This window comes from Typopeltis vanoorti, chromosome 14 (assembly GCF_054136105.1).
Source record: "Typopeltis vanoorti isolate ZY-2024b chromosome 14, IOZ_Tvanoo_1.0, whole genome shotgun sequence".
In the NCBI taxonomy this organism is placed as follows: domain Eukaryota; kingdom Metazoa; phylum Arthropoda; class Arachnida; order Uropygi; family Thelyphonidae; genus Typopeltis; species Typopeltis vanoorti.
Genome location: NC_143562.1, coordinates 75,097,503 through 75,113,762, shown reverse-complemented (window position 1 = coordinate 75,113,762; position 16,260 = coordinate 75,097,503). Strand labels below are relative to the sequence as shown.

Here is a 16,260-nt window from a genome sequence, read left to right as displayed (position 1 = left end):
AGAGAAGTACTCCAATACTTTATACATAACAGGATTTCCAGGCATATAGTAACCAACTATATATTTTGTCCTATTGGCATTTATTACCAAATAAGAGGTGCAGGGGGGGGGGCTAGAAAGTTCTGATAAACACCTAGAACAAAAATGATATGGTTTGTGCAACAAAGAAAGACTTTCTTTTCTCAGAGGATTATAAATGACGCAGCAGTGTTATAACAAGTATATAACACTTTGTGGAAAATATGTAGAATGTGTAAGTTACATGGTGTTCTACCTCAATTCCTTCATGATGATTATCAGAACTTTTCGGCTCTCACTTGTAGCTCCAAATGTACTACTTCCCAATTTTCATTGTCTTCCTACACTTAATATATATTTTTTTTTTGACAAAGGAAAGGTAAATGAACAAATAAGTTCAAAAGATAATATATTGAAAGATATTTTGAATATATTATTATTATTATTATTATTATTTGACACCTCCAGGGAGTCCAAAGACTCATTGAGGGAGAGCACCTGCTCTACAACTCTGTCTCAACCACTCAATCCAACAACTGACTGCAACTACACCAATGCCATCTACCGCCACTAGTATTTCCACAGACAACACAAACATCCATGCCCACGGCAGGATTCGAACCCGCAGCCTTTTGGCTGGCGACTGGATATGCTAACCACTCGGCCAGCCAGGCTGGCCAATTATTATTTATATTCAGGTAAAGACCACAGAAGATTATGAAACTAATAATGCAATGCTAATTAAAATCAGAATTAAAAGTTCATATTTACCTTCTTTGTCAAATTTGTGTACAATAGGTTTCGCCTGTTCTGCCACATAAGCCAAGGAATTTTCAGCACTCGTCAGAGCATAGTTAGCAATATCGCTAGAATCTTTAACGGTTGTGTATGTTTTAGAGGCATAGTCCAAAGCAGAAGACACAACAGGGATGCTTATTACACGATCAACAAAAGTATTTTTGTCTGTTTCTGTTGAAGGAGGTGTATCCTGCTTTGATGTTTCAGCTGGTTGAGACATCTTAAAATATCTGAAATTATAAAAAAAATTATGGAATGAAAACTTTATACTCAGTTTGCTCATATCAAGCATAACATTTTCAAAGGCTGCAGCATGCATGATTATATGCATATATGAATTTGTACCATTTTAAAAATTTATTCTCAACAAAAATTACATGTGATATCATATAGATTTTATAAATCCATTTCACACAGTAAAAATTTATCCTTTCCTTACTCATTTGATACAACTGCCAGAGATAACATTCTGATCTTTCACTTATCTGGTAAAAATTAGATAAGGATCTTCACTATTCAATCTCCCTGTCAAACTGTGCAACTTGCATTTCTTCAATCGCTCTCTCTCTCCTCATAATATCCTCAAGTCCTGAAACTTGCCTTAGCTAATTATAATCTTCTCCACAGGGATGATGATAAGAGTGTCAGCTATAGCAACAACATTCTGAGGTGTTTTTGCAATGTGTTCTGTGGGCTTCAGGTCCCTGTCACCCGACTCCTAGAATCAAATGATTATTTGTCACCAGCATTAGCTGCACCAATACAGCATGTTTTGTGCAGAATGTTTTACATTTTGAAGTGCAAAATGTTTTAGTGGCATTAAAATCGAAATTCCACTTATGTAGCCAAAGTACCAGCCTATTTGAATCTTCCGAGAGAGAGAGAGAGAAAGAGATGACTATACCTTTCATTTCATATGCATTGTCATTAACACTGGACATCAGTAGCACAAGAAACTTCCTTTTCTGAAACAATTATTTGCAATGGTATTTTGACAATTTTTCTACAAAAACCAACTTAACATAGTGTTGGGCCGTGTTATCTTATGGTGCATTTTATAACAGACAACACAAGATATCCTGGCATCTTAGTTTCCATAGTTTAGGACTATTCTTATAAACTCTCAGGTCAAATTTGACAAAATTTTCATAGTTTCTACAAACACTCAGTGAAATAATGTTGGATCTTTAATATCCACTTTTTCTATGTAAATTAACTACTTTGCATTCAACTGGAAACCATCAATTGTGTCATAAATAACTATTTTAATATCCCAACGTTTTGATCTTCATATTATGGTCATCATCTGGAGTATATACAAATATACAAGGACAAGCTGAGTTACATTTCCCACAGTAAGCTAAAGAAACAATGATCTGATCACTGGTTAATTTACTGGCATGACCTCTAGTAAAAAAAATTAAATAATAAATAGATAAAATTACAAATTAATTTATTATTTAGAAACTACATCAAAGCTAAATTCTATTTAAGATAACATGAGTGAAACATTCTTTCTTATAGATAGTTTTCTTACAGTAACAATGATGTCCTATTTTTAACATTACAATTGTTATATTAGATTTAGGATTATCTAAAGTCCTGTTTATAGTTAACTCTTAGGGATGTAAGATCTTTTTGGGATTTTTAGACCATCATTATTGTTCAGATTGGGATGGTTGATAAGAATCTCACAGGCTTCCTTAAATTTGCATTCACACCATGTTTTGGTGTGATGTAAACAACTGGTGCTTTTCCAGTCAATTCTATTGAAAGTGTTCAGGGCATGATCAGAAAGGCCAGCTTCACCATAATTATATTTAATGTGTTGTTTTATGTTCTTTTGTTGTGCGTCCTGTTTCCTTTTTATATGGTAGATTACAGGTGCAATAAATTACAGTATACTATCATACACAGGGGTGGTGAAGCGCAACACATAGCCTCTCCCATTCAAATGGGAACCTCACCTTCCCATGGTCCATCCTGTTCTAAAAGTACAAACGAGGCACTGGAAACCGAGTATGGGTGGTATAATCCTAACAGAGTAAATGCTGTTAGATCTGCCTGTCCGCAGGCATTAGGTAGCAGCCCTACCACTGGACGTACCCAGCAACAGGTTAGTAACCTGCCCTGGGGAAATTCAAAATACTTTCAAGTCTCATGCAAAGAAAAGCTGGATGGACTATCAGGGAAAAGACCACAATTCAGGAAGCGGTAAACGAAATTGGAAAAAGAAACACATAATGAAGATTGCAACATGGAATGTGAGAAGCATTGCACACAAAGAAGAACTCAATAAACAACTAAACCAAGCTAACATAAAGATATTTATAGTGACAGAAACAATGAAAAAACAAAAAAGGTACAAAAGAAACAAAGAACTACATACAAATCTACAGTGGGGTAAAAAAAGAAGAAAGAGCTAAAGCAGGTATAATGATTATGGTACATAAATCTCTAAAGAACAATATTGTATATTACAACTATTTGAATGAAAGACTAACAAGAAATTAGACTCAAGACATTAAGAGTTCACATAACAATAATTGGTGCATATGCACCAAAAGAGAGAAAAGAAAAAGATAGTAATATATATTTTATAAAGAATTACAGAATGCCATAGAATAATACAAACAAAACTAACCATTAACTACTAGCAGGAGATTTAAATGCCAGAATAGGAAACAAAAAATGCAAAACAAACATAAGTAAATTTGGCAAAGATAGATTATTATTATTTCGGACAACTCCAAGGAGTCAACAGACTCATCGAGGGAGGCACTAACATCATGTCAAGAACAACTATTCGATATTCACACAGTATCTATCATACCTCGCCTTGAACTCATTCATGGTCACATAGCACCCACAACAGACTCTGGTAACTTATTCCACTTATTTACCACTCCCCAAGTAAAAAACCTAGCTCTAACACCCTTGTTAACCACATTCCTGCCCAGCTTCCATGGATGGCCCTTAGTGCTCCCACCACCAGTCCTATTCTCAAAAATATCTTCTGGATTAATCTTATAGAAACCCTTCAGTAATTTGAATGTCTCAATCATATCACCCCTTTTCTGCCTATCAACCAATTTTTGCAACCCACAAATCTTCAACCTATTCTCATAAGGTTCATTCCACAGACCTGCTATCATCTTGGTCACTCGTCTCTGGATCCTCTCCACTTCCTCCCCATCACGAACAAACCCTGGCACCCATAACTGGGCACAGTAGTCCAGATGGGGTCATATCAGAGCTCGATATAGAGGAACAATAACTTGTTTGTCTCTGCTTGTTAAAGTATTTTTCAGTAACCAAGTGATTTGATGAGCTGATTTAGCCACTTTTGCAATGTGTCCCCTAAACTTCAACTCCCTATCCATCAACACTCCCAAATCTCTGGCCTCAATCTCCTGGAGTAAGGTTCCACCAATGTGATATACTGCCTGCTATTCTTTTCACCTCAAAATGCATAACCTTACACTTTGCCACATTAAATTGACATCCATTTTCCCTAGCCCAGTCCTCCAAACTATCCAAATCATCCTGCAAAATTTTGACATCCTGTGCACTCACAATTGTTCTACCCAACTTTGTATCATCAGCAAAAAAGTGAACACTTCCTCTCAGATCCTTTCCTATATCATTGATGAACAAATTGAAAAGTAGTGGTAAAAGAACAAACCCTATAATAAATTTAGTTTAATCCTTTATCCAAGTGTGAGCAAACAAATTTGCCCCTGAAAGTATCTTCAGGACTGGTTTGTTGTAAGGTGGTACAACACCAGGGCAACTCGTTGCAAAGGTGGAGCAAGCTACCAACACTCCTGTCTCAGTATCTCCTATATAATGCAAAACACATCTCCTTGCGGATATGTCTAATGTTATGCATTAAGGGAAGGACCACTACCCAGACTAGTTTCGACGTTTATTGAGATAGAATGGGAGTTCATGTCTCTCATCATTGGCCTTTGGAGAATAAAGCATGCTGAGGATCAGCAGACAGTAAAAGAGGAGTATGATATAAGATAGAGTAGGATAGTAGGAGGTAAAAAGAGGCCTCAGTCAACCTGTTTAGCCTTATTGGCTAATTGGTCTGTAACATATAATCTCAATTTACCTGTTCAGAAAAAGGTTAAACATAGACTTTTGTCTATAGTTCACATATTATTTTATCTAAAGTAATGATTTACTCCAGTGTTAATGGAGGTTCTTTTTATGTTATTAGATATAATATCCTTATTTTTATTCCAGGTAAATATATATATATATATATATATATATATATATATATATATATATATATATTTTATTTTTTTATTTTTTTTTATTTTTTAAAGACAAGATGTAAATAATAGGACTTATTTAAATATTTATTTTAAATCTAAAATAACAGGACTTAAGGTCCAGTAAGTAGGAATGAATAGGAACTTACTGAGGAACTTGTATACCTGGTACCACTGGGACTTAGAATGGGGAAGAGACTGGCCCGGGAGATGCCGCTCACGAGGAGCGGCACCGCCTCGCAGTAAGCCTTCGCCGCCCGGGTTCTCAGCTCTCCCCCCCTTGTTTGGAGTAAAGAAACCGTGCCAACGAAAGCTTTGTGGCTAGGGGAGACAGAGTGGTTATTCTTTTTCCTGGGGTGGGGGGGATGGTGGGTTTTTTGGGTTCTAAAGAGATATACAGGGCTTGATGCGTCCCTGTATAAGAAAGCATATTGTCGGTGGTTTGCAGTATTGATTCACAAATTTAAAGTCTCCTAGTAAGTGCCTTTCTTGTGCAAGAAATTTGGGTAAGTAGAAAAAGAAACCTTTTCTTATTCTTGCATACATTAAATTTGCGTCTCGTACTTGGGATTTTTTCCATACTTTCCAGATGTGATATTTTAGTACATTGATTAGGAAGATAGTGAACTTTTGGGTTTTTTGGACTGGTGGCGGGAATTGTAGTCGTACGACCTCTTCTACTGTCAGCATGGGGATTCCCAATGCTGTGCTGAGTCTCCGCCAGATGCGTTGGGCTGGTGGGCAAAAATAAAAGAAGTGGTCCACCGTTTCCACGTCCCGGCAGACATCGCAGAATGGGTCGCACGGGTTAGATACATGCCGGGATTTCACCAGTTTCACCGGGGTTTCAAGTTGAGATACCAGGCACGCATCTAGCATTAGCAGGTCATCTCTAACTATAGGAGTTGCCAAATGGTGTGCCACCCTTTTTTAATAAATTACTCTGGATTTAGAGAAAGAGGTTGAAAGTTTATTTTTCACTTGGTTAGAGTATAATAAATTTAGTTTAATCCTTTATCCAAGTGTGAGCAAACAAATTTGCCCCTGAAAGTATCTTCAGGACTGGTTTGTTGTAAGGTGGTACAACATAGGTAGAGATGACCTGCTAATGCTAGATGCCTGCCTGGTATCTCAACTTGGGCCTGGCTCCCACTGAAGAGACCTCAATAAAGGTCGAAACTAGTCTGGGTAGTGGCCCTTCCCTTAATGCATAACATTAGACATATCCGCAAGGAGATGTGTTTTGCATTATAGGAGATACTGAGACAGGAATGTTGGTAGCTTGCTCCACCTTTGCAACGAGTTGCCCTGGTGTTGTACCACCTTACAACAAACCAGTCCTGAAGATACTTTCAGGGGCAAATTTGTTTGCTCACACTTGGATAAAGGATTAAACTAAATTTATTATACTCTAACCAAGTGAAAAATAAACTTTGAACAAAACCTGCAGCACACCACTAGTCACAAGCAGTCTTTTGCAGTCCACTCCTGAATAAACCACTCTGTGGTATTTCTCCATCAACCACCCTCCTATCCATCTCACCAACCCTATATCCATTCCCATCTGCTCCAGTTTACTGATTAGGGTTCCATGTGGTATCCTGTCAAAGGCCTTGGCAAGGTCCAGTAGAATCACTGTAAACCCGTTACCCTTATCCAGTTCAGCCATCACTGTGTTATAAAACAGTGAGCAAGTTACTGAGGCATGATCTACCCTTCACAAAACCATGTTATTCCCCCCCCCATACAGTATCCCATTTTCATCTATCCAATCCTGTATTCTTTTCTTGACTAGTTTCTCCAAGACCTTGAGAACGATTCCTGATATGCTAATCGGTCAGTAATTTACAACAGTAGTCTTGGAACCTCCTTTATGCAGTGGAACTATTTTCCCCTCTTTCCACCCCATCGGGACTAACCCAGACCTCAGACTCAGATTAAACAAAATGGTCAAGGGTACTGACAATTCTTTAGCCGCTTCACTTACGACACAAGCTGGTATACCATCCAATCCCACAGATGTATTGACATTGAGGTTTTGCAATAGACTACTCACCTCCACCTCATTCACCACAATTCCCATATAATCTATTGGTTCATTCATTTCTGTAATGTCACCACCTGGATGATATACTCTTGCAAAGTGCTTGCTCAGTAATTCAACTATATCAACTGATTCGGTTACCTCCCTACCATCGGCATTCTTTAAAATCATTCTGCCATATACTTTTTTCTTTTACTTGCAACTTATTGAAAAAACTGTTTAGGATTTTCTTCAGCCTGCATGGCCAATGTTCTTTCGTAATCCTTTTTTGTTTTTCTAACCACACTCGTTACCCTTCTGGCCTGGGCTTTATACCATTCATGTGCCTGCCGGTCACCTTTCTCCTTAAATTCCCTCCATAGTTGTTTCTTTTTTTGCAGCTCAAGCTTAATGGTGTTATTCATCCATTTAACTCCTACTTGATTTATTATTCGAACTCTAGGTATACAGTCAGCCATTGCTTCATGCAAACACTTTTTAACTGCCTCCCATGCACTGTCAACTTCTAGCCCTTGCAGTTGTACATGCCATGGCATTGTACCAATCAATCTCCTAAGTTTGTCATACTTACCAGCCCGATAATCCCATATGTACCCTGTCTTAATTGTAAATTCCACACCTTTAGCCACCTCCCAAGTCAAGATCAAATGATCACTCTCACCAATTGGTGGCAACGTGGTCATATTCGTTACAGTCAAATTCTCAGATGCAATTACCAGGTCAAGCACTCTCTGACCACTAGTATTTTCTATCACATGCTGTTGCAGATAGTTATCCCTTAATAACTGCATAAAATCCAATTACTTCCTCCCATGTGTCCTCTCCACCTTCTAATCAATGTTACCATAGTTGAAATCTCCCATAATAATTACCCTCCTTCCACTCATTTCTTCTATTTGCTTATGTATACTATCACCACCATCTATTCCATCACCTGGTCTATAGCAGCACCCAACTGTATATTTTGTTCTGCTAGTTTCAATCTCACACCAAATAGCCTCAAATGTGCTCTTTTCTCTATCCTGCAGTTCCACTTCTATTGTCCTTGGCTGTAGCTTATCCGCTATCATCAATAACACACTTCCCCCCATTTTATTCTCCCTGTCTCTCCTGAACACACCATACCCCTCACATTCAATCCCACTAGCTGTGTCATCTGCTGTCAGCCATGTTTCACTAATGCCAATAACCTGTGGTCTGGAAGTGCCAACCAAGGCCAAAAATTCTTCCCTCTTGTTCCTAATACTTCTGGCATTTGTATACATGAATTGCAGAATTTTATTCTCCCTGTCTCTCCTGAACACACCATACCCCTCACATTCAATCCCACTAGCTGTGTCATCTGCTGTCAGCCATGTTTCACTAATGCCAATAACCTGTGGTCTGGAAGTGCCAACCAAGGCCAAAAATTCTTCCCTCTTGTTCCTAATACTTCTGGCATTTGTATACATGAATTGCAGAATTTTATTCTCCCTGTCTCTCCTGAACACACCATACCCCTCACATTCAATCCCACTAGCTGTGTCATCTGCTGTCAGCCATGTTTCACTAATGCCAATAACCTGTGGTCTGGAAGTGCCAACCAAGGCCAAAAATTCTTCCCTCTTGTTCCTAATACTTCTGGCATTTGTATACATGAATTGCAGAAGCTGACTTGTCCCATCCCTATTTTAATGCCTTATACTAACTATCCCATTCTGATTCGTGGTCTTTCTTACTCGCTTGGGCATATTACACACATTCACACACTCAACTGTTTCCCTAAAATCTGCATATCTACTCCCCCCCCCCTTTAATAACTCTAGTTTCCCTGGTTCTGTACATTCACCTTCCACTACATTCGACAACACCTTTTCAAGTCTCCATACACCAAATCCATTCAAATGTAAACCATCCATTTTATATAAAAACTCCTTTTGCCCATCGAACTCATTCCACACATCCACAAATTCCACACCACTCAAACATAATTCATGCATAAAGTCATTGGCAATTATGGCCCTCCTTCTATACTCTTCACTGTCATACCACAACAACAGATTCACCATCCTAACTCTCTCACTCTTTTCTTTTGCAAGCAATTCCTTCACATCCTCACTCATAGCCTTTTTGTTTCCTTTCAAATCATTTGTACCCGCTACCACTATCAATTCCTTTGCCTGCTGTTTTTGCATTCTAATTGACTCACTTAGATTCTTTACGTTCGCACCGGGTTGGTACGATTTTGTTAAACTCTCAATTAACACACCTCTTACTAAGGAATTCCCATATAACACACGCTCTTTCATCTTGTTTACACTTACTTTCATACTCTTATTTTTTCTATCATACTTTTGCCGATTATTAGTCGGTACACTTGTTAAAGATTTTTTGCCAATGCCCCAGCTACTGATTTACTCTATATATCGCTCTGCGTAATAGTGCTATTTCACTCATTGCGTCAGTGTCATCATTTTTATTCTCAGATGATTCATTCAATCGTTCTGTATGCTTAACTTTATTCTCTCTTTCAACGCCAGATATAGATGTAATCAAAATAGTCGCAAATTGCACGATTGCCATTTATAATAATATGAAAATAATGAATTCAAATGTTTGGACACAAGGAAATACATAAATATACTTGGTCAGCCAGAGAATACAAATTAATAATTGATTACGTTATCACAGATTTTAAATTAGTTGAGTGAATTTTAGACGCAAGAGCATATCAAGGCTTTGAATTAAACTCTGATCATTATATGGTATTAGCAAAAATTCGATTTAAACCAAAGTGGCTAAAAACACATAAAATTGAAAAAATTCTTACCAGTCAAGCTACAAAATTTCTTCATTACAGGATCCTCAAGTTAGACAACAATATCAAAAATGCACAAACTTAAAAACAGAAACCACACATGAATCAAGTGGCATAGAAGATGAATGGGAAAATTTAAAACAATTTCAAATTTGAAACAAAACAACATAAACCTTAGGAATAAAGCGCAAATGGATTAGAAAAAGAGGACTACGAGACTGGAACAAAGAAATAGAAAATATAATAAAAACAAAAAAGGACAGTTACCAGAAATGGGTAAATTCCAAAACGATAGAAGTAGAAATAGAATATAAAAGAAATAGTGCAATTGCAAAACTAGAAGGAAAAAACATACAGAAAGATGGAACAATTTCGTAACAGAACTAGAAAAGGATTTATTTAAGCCACAACACAAAACCTATAAAGTAATAAAATACACGAATAAAGAAATAAAAGAAAAGATAAAAATACAAATAACAGATTTAGAAAAATGGGTGACCTATTTCCAAAATCTCTGGACAGATGAGAACAATGAAATAAAATTTTATAAGACAAAGAATGACCTAAATAGAAAATATTAGGTCATTCTTTAGAACTGAAAAATATAATAAAGAAGATGAAAAATAGGAAAACACCAGGAGAAGACAATATAAATATAGAACTATACAAAAATGCAGGAAAAAATTTAATGAAAGACTTCTGAAATTTTTTAATATGGTTTGGATGTCCGGAAAAACTAACTCTTGGAAAAAAGCAGTGGTTATCCCAAACTATCAAAAAGGAAATAAAGACAATTGCAATAACTATAGAGGAATTAGTCTGCAGAATACAGGATATAAAATATATGCAGGAATATTGAAAGAGAAACCAAGCAGCATTGCAGAGGACAAACTACTAGAAGAACAAAATGGTTTCCAAAAAGGCCGATCCTGCATAGATCCAATTTTTACTTTAAAATTATTAATAGAAAAGAGAAGTTCAAAAAAAAACAAAAAAAACACGTGGCCTTTATTGATTATAAAAAAGCCTTTGACAAAATTAGTAGACAAAATTGTTTAAAATGTTAACCGATTAAAACATACCAAACCAACTTTTACAATCCATTCAAGAAATATATATACAGGAAATAAAATAGCAGTTAAATTAGAACACATCTCAGAATGGAAAGATATATCAATAGGAGTACGACAAGGATGTACCCTATCACCTCTGCTTTTCAATATATATATTTTCTTAAAAAAGAATTGAATGACAAAAACCGAGAAAAAAGGAAAAAGATTTAATAGTATCACACTACTAGTTTCAGCTTTTTACAGCCTTCTTCAGGTGTTTTTATAAAAAAAAAAGCCCTTAAACACTGAAGATAAACTGAATAGCACAGGAAAGTCACTATACATATTTAACATGAAAACGTTGTAGTTAACATATTCAAAGTAGTTCCTTCGTTGGTTACATTGTTTGGTAAGTGCATGTGTATGGCATCTCATGAGCGCCAGTATTTTATCACAGCAGAATGACAGTCTGGGTGGTTATAGCTTAAATTATTATTTAAAATGTACAGGGTTGAGGATGATTTCTCTAGATTCTACAATTTTTCTCTCCAATTCATCATGGCAATGGAAAATGTTGTTAGATCTATCCCAAAGGATTGTATGACCATGGTTTTCATCATCAGAATCGGCTGAAAAAAAGACATGGCTGGATAAAGCACTGGCACGTGTTCGTGTTCTCTTGTAAGCGATGTCCCTCCTGTGCTCCTCCAGACGCAATTCAATAGACTTATCCATCTGGCCAAAGTAAGGGATGTCGCAGTCACACCATATCTTATACACACTGGGATATTTTAGATTGTGATGGCTAGGCTTTGGACGGCTCACTAGAGAGTGGATCTTAGGAAGCAGAGTAAATAAAGTTCTAATGTTATATTTTTTTGAGAACCTTGGCTAATTTTTGAGAAACTGTGCTTATGTATGGAATAGATATATTGCCTTTAACATTATTAATTTCTTGAGTATGGCAACTAAGAGGATTAAAAAAGGAATTTTTTTTAAGAATAACCATTCAGCCTGAAGGTAGATGTAAGAAAATTGATTTCTTTATCAAGTTCATCAGGGTCGTCAAGAAGAGAGTGAGCTCTATGTACCAAAGTAGAAATAATTCCAAGTTTCTGAGGAGGGAAATGATGGGACTGACTATGGAGATATCTATTGGTGTGTGTAGGTTTTCTGTACATCGAAATTTTAAGTTTTTCAGAAGAATGGGTTAGTTTCACATCCAAGAAAGGCAGCGAGCCATTAGTTTCAAACTAAGCCGTGAATTGGATATTCGGGAGTTGACTATCGAGATGTTCAAGGAAATCCAGGAGAGAATCACATCCATGGCTCCAAATGAAGAAAATGTCATCTACATATCGTTTCCAAATTCTAGGTACTAAGGAATAGGAAGAGATAGCTTTGACTTCAAAATCTTCCAGATAAATGTTGGCAAGTACAGGACATAAAGGATTACCTATTGCTAGACCATGATTTTGCTTGTAGATGGTGTCTTGAAATCTGAAGTATCCAGACTTGATGCAATAAGTAAGTAAAGCTAACATTTTTTTGGATAACTTGTCTTTGAGAAGTGTCAGGACTTCATCTGTACAAGGATAATTTGTGAACAAGGATACTATGTCAAAGCTAGCTATGATTTCATTTTCTTTAACAGCAATATCCTTAATGTATGATATAAAACCCGTAGAGTTATTAATAAAAGATAAAGACTTGCCTGAAAAACATTAGAGGTATTTTGCGAGATGTTTTGAAAGGTTGTATGTTGGTGAATCAATGCCTTCAACGATAGGACGAAGTGAGATATTTTCCTTGTGGATCTTTGGAACTCCATATATGCGAGGAATAAGTGGATGCAGAGAGCTAAGAGAAAGGCGAATGTATCTAGACATTTCAGAAGTTGTTTTTAATAAACTGTTAGTACGATTTTGAAGTTCAAGAGTGGGATCTCTCTCAAGTGTCACTCTGTAGTAATTCAAGCATCTTATTTTTATAATCTTCAAAGTTAAGCACAACTATGGCATTGCCTTTATCTGCAGGGAAGGATAATTATATTTGTGTCATTTTTTAAACTCTTAAGAGCCTGTCGTTCCAACGAAGAGACGTTATCTGTGGGTGGTTTTGCATTATTGATGATAAAGATAAACGGAGAAGTTTTGCATCTTGTGGAGGGAGGAAGCGAGGAGCGATTCTTTTGGGATAGATTTTGGAGAAGGAATAAAATTTAAACCTTTGCTGAGGATACTTTTTTTCTGCATCTGAAAGGATATGAGATGATTTATTTAGTCTACCTTCAGACTGAATGGTTATTCTCAAAATAATTACTAAAAAATTCCTTTTTAATACTCCTAGTTGCCATACTCAAGAAATGAATAATGTTAAAGGCAATATTCTATTCCATACATACGCAGTTTCTTAAAAATTAGTCATTAGTATAAAAATATAACATTAGAACTTTATTTACTCCGCTTCCTAAGATCCGCTCTCTAGTGAGCCGTCCAAAGCCTAGCCATCACAATCTAAAATATCCCGGTGTGTATAAGATATGGTGTGACTGCGACATCCCTTACTTTGGCCAGATGGATAAGTCTATTGAACTGTGTATGGAGGAGCAAGGGAAATCGCTTACAAGAGAACACGTTCCAGTGCTTTATCCATGTCCTTTTTTCAGCCAATTCTGATGAAGAAAACCATGGTCATACAATCCCTTTGGGATAGATCTAACAACATTTTCCATTGCCATGACGAATGGGAGAGAAAAATTGTAGAATCTAGAGAAATCATCCTCAACCCTGTACATTTAAATAATAATTTAAGCCACAACCTCCCAGACTGTCATTCTGCTGTGATCAAATACTAGCGCTCACGAGATGCCATATGCACGCACTCACCCAACAAAGCCCAACGAAGGAACTACTTTGAATATGTCAACTACAACGTTTATTATTACTACCCAAGACCTCATGGAGTCATCTGGGAGGTCCTTTTATCACACACACATCTCATCATACTGTGTCTTAAACACACTCAAACTCCTTGCAGTCACCACACTTTCAGGCAAGGCATTCCAATCATTCACAACTCTGCATGGAAAAAACCTGCCTCTCACTCCCTCTTTATACAGTTTCCAGGGATGACCTCTGGTTCTCCCCTAATCTCCCACTATTCTCTGCAAAACTTCTCCACCATTGATCCTATAACAATCCCTTACCAATTTGTAGGTCTCTATCATATTCTCCCCTCTTCCTCCTTTCCACCAGACTCTGCAAATTACATCTTCTCAATCTCTCCTCATACTCAACATTCCAGAGATCAGAAACTACCTTAGTCAGTCACGTTTGGACCCTTTCCAACATCTCTTCATCCTTCTGAAAACCCAGTGACCAAATCTGGGCACAATAGTCCATGTGTGGCCTAATCAATGCCTTATACAACGGAACAAGAATCTTTCTACTTCTACACATCAGTGTCCTCCGCATCATTCCCAGAAGCCTTTGTGTTGTCTTCACAATTTTGGCGATGTGTCCCCTAAATTTTAGATCCTTATCCACTATCAACCCCAGATCTCTTATGATGTTTTCACGTTAAATATGTATAGTGACTTTCCTGTGCTATTCACAGTTTTTTTTATCTTCAATGTTTAAGGTTTTTTCTTTTATAAAAATACCTGAAGGAGGCTGTAAAAAGCCAAAACTAGTCGTGTGATACTATTAAACTTTTTTCCTCCGTTTTTGTCATTCAATTCTTTTTAAAAATATGTTTAACAACCGAATAGATGAACCTCCATGCATATATATAACACTCTGGAAACAGTATAACCCATTTAGTATACAAATGATCTTGCAAATGAAGATAGATGCACTACTATTTGCAGATGATCAAATAGTATTAGCTACATCAGAAGAAGATGATTTACAAAAGATCATTAAATGATATCTCAAAACGATATAATATGACAATATCTAAAGAAAAAAAAAAATGGCATTCAAAGGCGAAAACCCAATAAGAAGTAAAATAGTGATAGATAATAAAATACTAGAACAAGTAAACACTTTCAGATACTTGGGATGTGATCTATCATACGAAGAAGAAAAAGACAGACACTAAAATATCAAACTTTGTCAAAGTAAATGGCCTAATAAATAATATATTTAAGCCATCCCTAGTACAAAAACACTAGAATCAGACTACATAATGTTTTGTCAAAACCAACTCTACTATACAGAAGTGAAACATGGACCATAAAAAGGAAAGATGAAAAACAAATTCAAACAGCAAAAATGAAGTTCCTCAGAAAAACAGCTGGATATACCAAGTGGGACCACAAAACAAATGAAGAAATCTTACAATTCCTGAAAATAAAACCAATCAATTTCTCTGGACCCATAAGACAGTATAAACAAAAATGGCTAGAATATTTAAATCGAATGGACAACAGCAGACTACCAAAAATATTACACAGATACAAAATAAGTGGAAAGAGAAGAATCGGAAGACTAAGAAAGAGATGGCATGAGACCGGAACAGGCCACTTGGTCTCAAATCCATGTTAGGAAGAACACTACCACACACAAAGCTCATCCAACCATGCCTTCAGCTGACTCACAACACTCAGGCAATGCATTCCACTCTCCATTTCACTGCTTACACCGGCTTTATACAGTTCCCAAGGATGGTCTCTTATTTTACTTCTATCCTATTCTATGAAAAATCTATTCCATGTCAATCTAATAGCTCCTGAACAGCTTAAGTCAATCATATCCCCCCCCCTCCTATTCATGAGGCTTTACAATTTACATTCTCTCAATCTATCCTCATACTCCACATTCCAAAGACCACCTTTGTGAACCTTCTCTGAACCCTTTCTAACATAATCCTCATCACCATAAAAACCTGGTGATCAAATCTGTACACAATAATCCATATGAGGCTTGATCAAGCCTTATACAATGGCATCACAACCTCTATTTCTACATGTCAGAGTCCTCTGCATCATTGCCATTATCTGATGTGATGTCTTCACAACTTGTTCAATGTGGCCTCTGAATTTCAGATAATTCGCCATCATCACCATTCCCAGATCTCTCACCTCTTCTACCTCCTTAAAGTTTTCCCACCAAGTGTATACTTTGCAACCCATCATTGCTTATTAAATTTCAAAACTTTACACTTTGCAATATTGAACTAACAATTCCACTTACCTGCAGGGGCGTGCCAGTAGTGTCCGGCACCTGTGTGCAAAACTTTAGTTGGCAGCCCTATACCCCC

At 36.8% G+C, this 16,260-nt stretch overlaps 1 protein-coding gene across 5 annotated transcripts in view; it reads right to left on the bottom strand.

Annotated features, from left to right (window-relative positions):
* LOC150099675 (perilipin-2-like) overlaps positions 1-16,260 on the bottom strand; it is a 144,943-nt gene that overhangs the window by 111,316 nt on the left and 17,367 nt on the right. For 4 of the 5 annotated variants that reach the window (XM_090403669.1, XM_090403670.1, XM_090403667.1 and 1 more), the window contains exon 2: positions 790-1,046. In XM_090403669.1, the coding sequence (XP_090259795.1) occupies positions 790-1,036 (247 nt within the window). In that variant the 5' untranslated portion in view covers positions 1,037-1,046. Of the gene's footprint in view, positions 1-789; positions 1,047-12,709; positions 12,736-16,260 lie in introns of those variants that run through there. The other variant, XM_090403668.1, reaches the window with a different exon arrangement.